General features: G+C 49.1%; 1 protein-coding gene across 1 annotated transcript; it reads right to left on the bottom strand.

Annotated features, from left to right (window-relative positions):
• Positions 1 to 336: 336 nt before the first annotated feature.
• Positions 337 to 8816, bottom strand: LOC104082542 (ficolin-2-like). Its single transcript, XM_009585701.1, has 8 exons — positions 8738 to 8816; positions 7807 to 7920; positions 7010 to 7063; positions 5803 to 5838; positions 2791 to 2918; positions 2232 to 2361; positions 1554 to 1688; positions 337 to 660 (listed from the first exon to the last, which is right to left on the bottom strand). The coding sequence occupies exons 1-8, from the start codon at positions 8814 to 8816 to the stop codon at positions 413 to 415; spliced, it is 924 nt and encodes a 307-aa protein (XP_009583996.1). The 3' UTR covers positions 337 to 412.
• Positions 8817 to 12389: the final 3573 nt, after the last annotated feature.

Below are 12389 nucleotides of genomic sequence, written 5' to 3'. Positions count from 1 at the left end.
TGGGTCCAACAGGAAAAGAGGCTGCAAGAACACTGGAGGCTTCATGTACATGGATTAGACTGAAAAGTACCAGTAATTACCATTTAGGGTAATAATATCTGAGAGCTTTACTGAGATGCAGTAGCCTCACCATCACTTGGTCTTTAAATCAAGGTAACACACTTTTCAGAAAAAGATGCTCAGGCTAAGTCAGCATCTGTGGGGCTGCTGGAGATAGTCCAGGGCAAGAGTCTGGTGCTCACAGGAGCTCAAACCAGCACCGATCTCTTCTGGTCTCTAAAAGTCTGCTCTAGGCTAAAGGTACAACCTGTAATATTCTTCCTGGTCCAATTTTACCCTCAAACAACATTATGTTTTGTGTCTTCTCTTGGCTTTTGAGTGACACCTGTTGGTCAGACATCCTCTTGCCATGTCAAACTGGCCTGAATTTCATTTCCGTTCGCTTATGGGAGTAATGGTATTCTTTGCCTGTCTTCCAGTTTATGCCATCAGCATAGCTCCCATGAACACCCAGCCAGTACATCCCATTCAGGTTGGAGTAATGGCAGTCATTGTACCACCACGCTCCCTTGTATTCTGTGGCACAGTTGAAGGAGCTCATGTCGTTGTCCTGGTCTGTTGTTGAAAATGGCATGTCCTTGTGGTATGATAAGGAGTCTCCTGCAGAGAGTACACGTTCACAGTTACTGCAATAGAGAGCACAAAAGGGAACCTAATGTCTCTGTACACCACTGCAGGGCATCAGTGGGCCTTGCTGGATACAAGGCAGATTTTATAAATCCTGCTGTTCTCTTTGTTGCCCAGGTTTCCTCCTTGGTCCTGGAGAAAAGGAGTATCCTGAGCTCTGCCAGGACTGCTAAAACACACAGAGTACCTATCTATGCCTGTAAATCAAATGGGCTAGATTCTGCTTGCAGTTACACGGGTGTCACTTCTCTTGCACCACAGATTCTCTGCAGTCATACTGAGGTCTGGACTATCAGACAGGGTTGCAGTGTACAAAGCCACATAAACCCAGAGCACCTGCTATCTCAGGTGTTGGTTTCACTCATTCCTGCAAGAGAGGTATTGGATTTTGCGGAGGATTTATTTGCTTTTTAAAGAAAAACAAAACATCAGGCATCAAGAGGATGCAGTGCTCAATACTGCAAGTATTGAACAGCACCCAAGCTCTGGAAATGCCAATCCTTGCAGGCAAATATTTCTTTCCAATGTAACCAAAAGCAGAACTTTGCCTGGCTGCTGCAGAGCCATTGGGAAGGTTATGTTGGATCAGGTGCTGCTCAGGACCAGGCTCCACATTTGCTGCTAAACCATGTGGCTGGGCTTGTAGGTAATGCTCTGGGTCACACTCTGTGGCTGATGGGTGTCCCTGTCCTTCCCTGCATCCAGAGGTCACTCGGCACCTAGGGTACTATGGCCAGTTTTAAAAAATTGACCCAAAATGTAGATGGTACAAGGAGTTTGCATGATACAGCTCTGCTCTATAAATGCTGAACACTTCTGAAATGCTCTAGAAAACAGCCTTTTGCAGTGAACTGCTGCTCACTTACCAGCGTTTCCACCAAGGAAGTCTCCTAGAACCAGTTTGTATTTCTCAGACTCTCCTAAAACTCTGAATGAAGCATACTTGGCAAAATAGTAGTTGTTTTCAAAGTCTCTCAGGTCAATGCGGAGTTCACAGGGTCCTAGAAGAGAAGGTGGACAGCGGTGGTGCAGGGCTGATGGTGAGTACGCACCTGGATTTCAGGATGGAGGGTTTAAGGAACCCCGAGCTAAGTTGAGAGGAGCTTCCACTACTTGAGAGATTATGATTTATTTGAAATTCCTGCAGAACCTCCTGTACCTTTGATGGCTTTCTTGTGAAGCACCTTTTCTGATCTGCTGTTGGGTGGTCATGGGCACTGAGAGCTACACACCCAGGAGCCCTGCACACAACTGTGACTCCAAGGCTGTGTGTGAACAAGATGACTGCCATCACAACCAGTCCTAGTAGGAAGATGTGTTGGCCTATCTCCAGGATAGGTCACGCAGCCAGCTCATTCTCTTCCTGGCTTCTAGTTTTCCTTTTTTTAGAGTGCAATTCCATGGGCTGCAAGAGCCTGCATGCTGTTTAGGACTAACTGTTGGGGCCTCAGATGGATGTGAGAAGTTCAGAGTCCTTTAATGACCAAGTGTGGTACAGGGGTTGGACTCTTAGGGCCCCAGCTCAGGATGGAGGCAGACCTTACCCAGCGAGGTGAGGAAGTGGATGTTGTCATTCCCCAGCCAGAACTCCGTCAGCTGGTTGCCAAAGCCTTGTTTGTATGAGTCCCAATCTCGCAAGAAGTTCACTGACCCATCCCAGCGCCTCTGGAAAACCTGCAGGAAAGGAGACTCTCAGCCCCACCAGGCCACGTCCCCGAAAACATCCGCAGCACCCAGGTGGCACAGTCCCCCACAGCAAACGCTCCCCCTGCGTCAGGATACTCCTGCGGGTCTTTGTGGGCTGAACCCCAGAGGAATCCCTCACACACAGATCTCCTCCATCTGCTCTTGGTAATGAGGAGGAAATGATTTGCTGATTTAAGCAGGGACTGGGTCTGTGGTGCTCAGCCTGTTCTCAGAGACATCTCCCGGGAGAATCCCCTGCATCCACAGGGATTCACCCAGGCTTGCTGACGTGAACCTCAGCTGTCCCCTCAGTGTGTGTTTTCCTCCCTTTTTGTTCCTATTTTGGTGTCATACTTTGCAGCCTTAATAAAAATCACTGTAGAGACATAGAAACCTCCCTCTCCTCATCCTACTCACAATCCATCCTCCGCCGTCGGTGTCCATGTCACAGAAGACGGTGGTGGCATTGCAGCCTTGGGGGTAGATGGTGTACCAGCCGCTCAGGATCTTCCCTTTACCCAACAGCTCTTGGCAGTTCCTGGCTTCTGTGCAAACCAGGGGAAGAGATCAAGTGGAAAGAGTTATAATGTGCTCATTCACGCACTGCATCCAGGGAGCAGATCAGCCTCATGCCGTAAGCCGGAGGCTTTAAGCCCTTCAGCCTCCCAGCTGGCTCTTTGCACTGCAGGACTCTGATGCATACCTACTAGGAGCCAAACCCCGCTGCAGTTTCCGAGTCCGTATGTCACAGGGGAGATGGGCACCTTCTAAGAGATGGTCTAAGGTGCTCAGACTCCTCTCATCTGCAATGACTCTTTGGGGGGTCTAGGTGATGGAGCTGCTCTGAGCAGGATGACAAACTCATGATCCAGGAATTTGTCCAGGCTCAGGAATGTATGGGGGGCACAGAGAGTGTGTGGGTAGTTGGCAGCAAAGGAGTGGTGACACAGAAAAACACCTACCTGTAATACAGAAAACAGTGTTCAAATCATCCTCTATGGATTGGACAGACAGCACTTTTGAATGTATACATGTATTATGTATAAATTTATTTTTCCTCCCAAAACCCACACCTATGACAGAAGTTCAGATTCACAGATGCCAAAGGATTGACTGGAACAGTCCCTATCAGACATCTCAGCTTACAGCTGCGTCTGTGGCTTTCATAGGGGAAAGCACTGGGAGATGATCTGAGATGGTGGTGCTGGTGGTGGAGGTGTCTGAGTGTGCTGTATTTGATGAATGGACGCACAGCTGTACCGGGCTGTCTTGTGGGCATGGGTGTCCTTCCTAAGGGAGGGATGGTCCTGGACTTGGCCTGTTCCTTATTAGTCAAATGTTTTTACATGCCCAGGAAACATAAAAGGGCAGAGGAGTCCCGGGGGCAGCAAGGGGCCAGTTCAGTGGCATCCCAGTCTCTCTCTTTCAGGTGTTACAGCAGCTCTGATCTGCCCAAGCCTCTGCATGTGACTGTGGCCTTACAGCATCCAAATGTAGCCAGAGCAGGTTGTAGCTCTGCTTTGGCTTTAGCTCATGGAGACAGATGGGTCAACTGAAGCGTGTTTGTTTTCTTTTTTTCTTTCTTTTTTTTTTTTTTAAATGGTTAATCTGAGCACTATCACACATGTGAATTCTGTGTCTACTGAACCTGCCACTGCAAGCGTGGTGGTATAACTGCCTTTGAAGTAGCAGCATGTCTATAGAGGTTTTTCTAGTGGTTTCATCTGGAAACCAGGGCACTAAGGCTCTCAAAAACTAAGACAGACCTCCTCCAGGGCACACAGGGCAGGTGGCTCCAGTAGTGCTCAGAGGACATGACTTTCCTGGCCTGGCTGGATTACAGAGTAGACACACAGAAGCTGCATGTGGCTGTGAGAAACAAATGGGTTAACAGTGATACTTCCTTACTCCATCCTTCAGTGTCACTCTAAATTTGTTTTTATTGTTGTCCTGTCCTGACTTGTGGTACAGGGAGTCCACCACTCTCTGCTCTGCAAAGCCAATGGTGGCATGAAGGACCTAGGATGAAACTCACCCCATGTTTCTGGAAATCCAGGCTCTCCTTTCATTCCTGTTGGACAAACAACACCATCAATTATTCTTCACCTTCCACACCCTGCCCTCCCATCCTCCAGCACTTGGCATCATTTGCTTTTCAAGACAAATCCTGCTGCAGTGATAGAGGGCTGTGATGTTAGGGGAAGTGTTTAGCTCATCTGCACACATAACAGAGGCACAGAGAAACCAGGCAGGAGGAGTAACTCAATATATATTCTGACCCATCTGCTCCCAGGCCCATCAGAGGAGACCCACCAGCCCATCAAAAGGCCATCTCCACAGAACCAGGAGAGCACAGAGGGACAATGGCAGCTGGGAACCCAAGTCACAGACTCCTGTAATTACAGAGGTGACACCCAGCATGCTCAGTCACTGGGAGCAGCTCTCCAGGTCGCCTAGCACGTACACGGGGTGGCTGCGACGGGGGTGGGACACATTGTAGGTGCACAAGGAGCAGCAACCTTGCCTCTCTTGGGCTGTTGGGCCCAGCATGATATATTTTCCCCTGACATCTGATTTGGGGCTGGGAGGTCCAAATGGCAAGACTGACACAAGATGTATCTCTGTTGGACCTGGCTGCTCTGCCTGCTGCTGCATGGATTTGGGTGCCAACATTTTGTGCCAGTGAATCCCATTGGGCTGGGACACGTGGGACAGGAGCAGGTGGGTGTGGAAAGGAAGAGGAAACACACCTGCGGGAAGGCAGGGTCAAAAGCCCTGAGGGGGGAATGGTTGCTGCTGGCAAAGGGCTTTAGTCAGTGGTTTGGGAGCAGCTGTGACAGCTGGAGCAAATGTGCTGAACTAGCCACCAGATCACCAGTGCTTGGCCCCCAGCTACTACAAGCCAAGCTCCAGTGAGGGAAGCCGCAGTGCAGACGGTGCTCAGTGACGGGTGCTAGTGGCCTTCACATGCAGAATGATGGCATCAGGAGAAAAACTTGTTTTCCCTCTGCCGTATTGCTAGTGCAGGTAGAGAGACATATTCCTCTGGCACTAGCAGCGACTGAGTTTCATTCGAGCCTCTGCATTTTGCCATAGCATGGGAAGGTCAGCGGTCTGCCCAAATCTGGCTTGTCCCTCAGGCTGGGGTGTGTGAAGCCCTGTGGTTTCTGTAGCTGATGGTGCTGATGGCAGCACCAGGTGCCCAAGCTGGGGGCAGCCCCTGCTGCTGAACAGCTGGTCTGGGAGAGGGGATGCTCACACCACCCGGACGATGGGGCACAACTGTCACCAAACAGCCCCATCCAGTACCTGGTGGGGTTCTTTTATTTCTCTATAGTTGCTCCCACCTGGTGTGTTCTTCCAGAACAGCACAGGGTGGAAGTTTAACTAAAGCAGCTCATGTGATAAATTCAGTGCAGCATGATTTACCTTTCAGTCCTGGGAAGCCAGGATCTCCATCTGCTCCTGCAAGAGACAAGAGGAAAATGGTCATCACAGATGACTCAAAGCGAGTGAATTACTGTGGCTCCCCAAGTGGCTGCTCCAGCCCCTCATATGTCCCAAATGTACAGGAGAGGCTGTCAAGTGGTGCAAAGCCATGGTGCTCTGCTGAGTGTCCCAACTGGTGCTGCTACCCTGGCCTGGCTGCTCTCTTGATCAGCAGCATCTCTCAGGAACAGCAGGAAGAGCAGGACACAGGGGAGAGAGAACGGCTGCTCTGTCTGCTGGAGCGTATGGGGGATTCACAGCTCTGTCTCAGTGACTTTTTGTGGGGGCTTTCTGTATTTAGTCAGGCACCTGTGAGATTTTGGGCAATAACTTCTTTTTCAGTGGGTTCATCCACCTCCTGCTGGGGTCTTGGGTGCTTTTAGCCAGGAAATAGCTACATATTCAGCATGCAAAGGGGCTGTTTTCCCAGCTAGTCAGTGCACTGGTGCTCAGTTCCTGGGTGCCACCTTATGCTGGGAACTGGTTTCTTTAGAAGAGACACTTTTCCAGTGTCTGCAGCACACGGATTCTGCTGAAGACCTTAAGCACAGGCTGGGTGGAGGGAAAGCCAGTTTCTCAGCAGACATCTTCCTCTTTTCAGGGGCTCATTCCATTGCAAAGAAACCCCCATTCCCTCCTTTCTTCACCCTGTGCCAGATGTTTGCTGGTGGTTTGATCACATCCTTCTAGTCAACTGGGCTACAATGGCAACGCACGCCGAGTCCAGGCCTGGAGGCTGCTGGAAGCACTCAGAATCGTGTGTCTGCATCAGGCCTCCTGGCTGAAGCACCCCAAAGCTCCTCAGAGAGAGGGGGCTTTTGGGCAAGTTTGTCGTGGTGGAGGCAGGTTAGGGTAGGAGTGGGGAATGGGGAGAGGTCTGATTTTAGGGGTTTGGTAAGGGTCAGTGGGGAACTTTGAGAAGTAGAGTAGTATCTTCCTCTGTGATGTGATCCCAGTCAAGGGCACTGTTTCTAGTACTCACGCCATGCAAGATCCATACCCCCAAATCCTGCTTTGCCTATGCTCCTTCAGGGCTGTTTCTTGGACTATGACCAGCTCTACAGTTCATCTCTGTAGACCCAGTCTCCCAATGCATGTCCTGAACTTGGGTAGATTTATGATTAGAGCTGAATATGTTACGCATTACCTTTTGCACCAGGTGGTCCTGCTTTCCCGGGGAGTCCCTGGGCTCCCATTTCTCCTGCAAGGAAAGACTCAGTTTGTATGTGCACATTGCAAACTGACCAGAGGGGAGATAATACAGAAGCCTGGGCAGCTGGGCCTTGGCTTTCACAGAAACAAGGAACCTGGGTTTTGTTAATTAGATTCAATCTTGCAACATATCTTACTCCTTTTCTTCTGTTGAAGCTACACTACACTACACTACTACTTACACTTAGGACAGTGTAAGTCCTAATTTGCAGTTCACATGTGAATTCCTATGACCTTTGTACATCTTGGAGCCAGTCCATGGATTTTGCTGCGGCGGATCTGCTCCCTCTGCTAACATGAATCACCTTCTGTATGAGTTGGCTATGAAAACCCTGAAGGACCCCCATCTTCCTTGCTTCCTGGGGTAAGGGGTGCCAGTACAGTTCCCAAACTGTTCCCCGGTAGACATGTAGGAGCATTGCAGCCTCCCTCCCACCCAGACTGTTCAATAAAGACTCAGAAAATAAACGGATGTTTTTACTGTAGAAGAAACAGGTGAGTTATGACACTTCACACCCCAGGACCACTTTAGACTTGTGGTAGGACTCAGGGAAAAAAAGACGACTTCATGTGTACCAGCACGTCTCTAGATGGGATGTTTTCCACTCCTATTTGACTCTCCAGCTGATCACAGAAGCCAGTGCCAGGCCAGCCACTGTTCCAGCCTCAGCTTGCTTCCCCTACCCAAAGCCATCTCATATCAGTGTTCATCACTGGCTTTTGGGGCCTCACCTTTTGTTCCTGGGAGACCTGGTTCTCCTTTTGGGCCAGAGGCACCTGGGATCCCTGGGCATCCTTGGAGAATGGCGAGCCGGTCAGCATCACCCAGACCCATTATTCTCACCTCTGAGGAAATGAAGACAGTCTTCAAGGAGGTTATTGGGGCTCTGAATGTCTTGGAAAGGAAATCGAACCCTCTGGAGTTCAGGAACAGTGCAAGCAAAAGCAATGAGGGTGGGAGCTTGGGGTGTTGTATGGATTAACAGATGGCATCGAGGATCTCGCATGTTAGAGGAGCTAGACACTGAATCTCTGGCTTCAGGGGAGTTCAGTGGGAGAGAAGGCTGTTATATATGACATTACATGCATGACAAATATACTGTAGCTTAATAAAACAAAAGCTGAGAGGTGCCCTGGGGGGTATTGACAGCAGAGTAAATGACATTGACAGATCTGTGGACAGTGAAGGTTCTACCAAATTTCCTGACACCAGCTCAGTTTGAAATCGCCCCTATCACCTTCTCGAGGAATGTAGACAGAAAGCTATGTTGTGCAGTGTCCCCAAGCTGCCAGCGTGCCTGGCACCTGGAAAGCACTTGACTGATCCTTTGTATTGCTCTGCATCCTTTAGTAACTGGGCCAAGGCACCATGAACTAAAACCCTTAACCAGGATGGAGAACCTCGACTGGGACAGCCTGTTCCTGGAGATCCCACTGGTGAGTGGGGGAGGATGCTACATCTTTGGTTGGAGCCAGCAGTTTTGTAAAGTGGCTGCTGAGACTTCATCTTCCCCCTTACCCTCCTCCCACTTGCAGCTGAATTAAAAAAAGCATAGAAGGAAAAAAATTGTATTTCCCCATCCCCCACCCCCAAGCTCCTTGTGTTATGGGGGGAGATGAAACTGTCTTAGCGGGATGACAGTAGGATTTGTGCCTCACTCACCTGGGCAGGTGTCCTGGGCATCACAAATCGTTGCTGTTAGGCTGAGCAGGGCCAGGAGGGTTGGGACTGCCCTCCCCATGGCCAGCACTGCTCTCCGCTCTCTGCGCAGCTTCCCTCATCCACGTCCCAGGCACTGTGGTTAGCATTGACCCATTTAAGCCTTTTATACCTAACAAAAAAACCCAGTGTAAGCTCCACCTCTGCGCTTACCCACTGCCTGTTCTCAGGTCTGGGACTCTGGCTGGGTCTCAAGCTGTTTCCCAGGTAAGCCACTTTCCACAAGTCTGATGGGCAAGTTCTTGCCTGGCTGCCCCAGCCTGCCTCGTCTCCGTCCTCTGAGAATTTTGGATGCCTTTCCCCTCCCATATTGTATTTCTAGAGGAAATGAACCAGCAAAACCATAGGTTTACCTACATGCAGACAGCTGCCCTCATCCTGCCTGCTATTGGCCCTTTACAAAGAGCAGAGCTTACTGTGTAGATGGGGAAACTGAGGCACTGGGACACAAAAAGCCCAAGGTCAGCTGATGCAGAAAGAAGCTGCACAGCCTGGCTCATGCTCCAACGCTCTGCCTGCCAGGCAGCCCAGTGTCACTTTGCAACCCTTTAAACAGAGGTTTCTGTTTATACATGAGCCATGGCTGATACGGAGTTAAAACTCTGTGTATCCAGGCAAGGTTAGGTGGGCAGAGCATGTTTGATTTTTCTTTTTCCCCACCTGTTTTTTTCTCCAGTCCCTGTTCATTGTAATAGTGAGCAGGATTTCCATTTTGCTTTGCTGTTGCTATGCCATGTGCTCTGCTCGTTTGCGGCAGCATTACTAGAGGTCCAAACTGCCTCATCGAGTTTGACACCCATGTTACCTTCAGACACAGAGCTTGTAAAGTTTACGAATTTTAGCAGAGGCAGAATTTAAGGTTTTTTCTCCTTACTGTTGCATCCCAGTTCAGAGGAGACTGATTTCTTGGAGCCTTTCCCAGCTATCAGGATATCAGAGGCAGAACATAGCTCCCCCTCAAACACTCGCTTCTATCATGAGGTCTCTCTAATATCCCAAATTCCAATGATATACGACAGCCTACTTTAATGTTAAGCAAATAGGAGAAGGCAGGGGAGAGATAAGTATTTGATTGTCACTTTAAATTCTGTGTTCCCCAAATAGCCCATACATACACACTCATATACAGATTCTTATACATATTCATATATGCATGCATATAAAATAATAATTCAGTAGATGTGTGATTATTGTCGTTCCTGAGAACCAATTCTGCCAGGGAAATGCACATCTTACTTTCCTGCCCACATCTGAAAAAAGTGCAGGGGAGTCAGAGGGATTGTGATCAGACTGGTTGTATTCAAGTTTGGGTTTTGCTTTACATGGGAAATAGTGTCTCATCCATGGCAAGTGCTGTGCATGCAATTCTTGGGGCAAAACGAGAGCAGCTTCTTTCTTCAGCCTTTCAGAAGGAAATAGAAAAAGGATGAGCAGGTCCCTCTGAGCTACTAGGGAGGGAGAGGTCTGTGCAGGGCAGCTATAGGGTGACTGGGAACTTGTGCACCCCTTTTCTCTCATCTGTACAGCCTGCGCTGCTCATCTGAGATGGACTTGTGTCTGTCCCATGGGGCAGGTGGAGATGAAGAGCCAGTCTCTAGCACTGAGAAGCCTTCTCCTACCCAGTGTCTTATATCCTGTGCTCTGTGCCTGTAAACGGCTGCAATACCTTGTTCCAACTATCTGGAGACAAAAGCTGCTGCCCTCAGCTGTTTCCCTTGGTAAATCACTCCAAAAAGCAATGGCAAAACTGGCCTTGCAGATCACCCCATCTTTACAGTCTCTCAAGGGCTCGAGACTAGATCTGTCCTGCCAAAAAAAAAAAAAAAGTAAGAATGGGTTTGCCTAGCTTTTCCCACTTGCACCATTAGCAGGGTGGCCAGCTCTGGCTTGGGCTGAGAACGCGTGTTGTGGAGGCAGCTGTGATGTATCTGCCCAGCACTGATGCATCCCCTCAGATGTTACTAGCTGTGAGCTCCATCCAGCCTGGGGGACACCTGGAGATGTCACCCCACTTCCATCCGAGGAGAGCAGCAGTGTCCTTGTGCATGCAGCTACTTTTGGGAGCAGGGGGGAATGCCAATGAACAGGCTTAGTCCAAAATAGGCCAGGCCCCCTAGGGTAGATTTTGAAATTGGCCCAGTGATCAATATGTCCTTAATTGCTTTTCCTCATCCCAGAACCTGGTGAAGATTGCAGAGGGATGATCATTCACACCATCAGCAATTCTTTTTTCTATGTAGATTCTCCCTTGAGCCCTGGGAAATGTGCCCTGTGAGTCTTGAACATCCAGGATCACTTTGGGTGTGAGAAAACAAGAATTTTAAGCACACTGGGTGAATGGGGAGCACCTCTGAACACTGTGACCCATCAATTCACCTCTAGAGACATTAATGCCAAGAGTGAAGTCCCCAGAATTGAACTATCTGCAAATCCCCAAGAAATTAAGCTTAGCAAACAGAAGGCACAAACAGATGACAGAAGAGCTTCAAAAAGTTCGTGTGGGAGCTTCATAACTGTGTGCAACAGGGGATTTAGCACTGATTAATGCAAAATTGTAGGTGAAATCCTGACTCCTGGTGGGGTCCTGGGGCTTTACTGCCACCAGGATGCTAGAGCTTTACAGGGAAGATGGGGAAAGCTGTAAGTACCTAAAACAACAAGCAGCAAGCCCCAGTCATTGCATTCCTCTGATTTGTGCTAACGTAAGGACATTGCCACACAAATCCTAAAGCTTCAAGAAAGGCAGACAGTTGGCACTGGCGAGCTGGGAAGTTAACTCTGACAGATATGACTTTAAGCAATGTGGAATAAGAGCTTGCTTGAGAGTTGGCACCATTGCAGGTGCTCAAGGGGAGCCTTGTAGACTTGCCTTGCTGGGAAAGGAGTGACGTCAACCTGCAAAGGTAGGTTATTATCCAAAGCAGCAAGGAAAGATGTTCTTCTGGCTTAGTTTTTTTGAGGGCTGTGCGAATAACAAAGTTTTCAGGGTTTTTTTTTGATGAACACTTTTTCCCACTATTTCCAAGGGAAAATTTCTTCAGCCCATAACTAGTCTTAGTATCTGTGGTGGGGACATTTGCCCAAGCTAAGATAGCAGTTTTTTCAAAAGATGTCCCTGGGTTTTCCCTTTCTGCTTCTGGTTTTTGTGAACATATGGCATCTTCAAGTAACTGAGCCCCTCAGTGCTAAGAGCCTTGCTGCACATTTCCCTTGTCCTTACTACAAAACCAGTTCCAAGGAGTTCCTGAGGCTCCAGAAAGGCACAGATAACTGGCAGAGTTTCTAAAGCCAGTTGTCCTCACCAGGGAGGGGAAATGTGAGGAAGCAAAGGGAAGAGACTTCCCCCCGCTCACCCCTTGGGTTTCACATGCTGTGTTGCTGAACAAGGTTTCAGTCTCTGCTTTCCCAGTGCACCTTCAATGGAAGCTCCTGGCTGTGAGGAACTCAGGCTGATGGTTTCAGTGGTCTTGACTGGTGCCCAAAGACCCTTCCTGCTAGGCAGAGCAAAGCCAGCCTTTCTCATAGCTGGTGCTGGCTGTAGTACGTCTTAGTACTGGGCAGCCAGGCAGTGCAGTGATTTATGAACACAGAACAC

Source organism: Fulmarus glacialis, unplaced genomic scaffold (genome assembly GCF_000690835.1).
Source record: "Fulmarus glacialis isolate BGI_N327 unplaced genomic scaffold, ASM69083v1 scaffold39939, whole genome shotgun sequence".
Classification (NCBI taxonomy): Eukaryota; Metazoa; Chordata; class Aves; order Procellariiformes; family Procellariidae; genus Fulmarus; species Fulmarus glacialis.
Note: the sequence above shows the minus strand (reverse complement) of the source record. Positions and strands in the feature narration are given on the sequence as shown.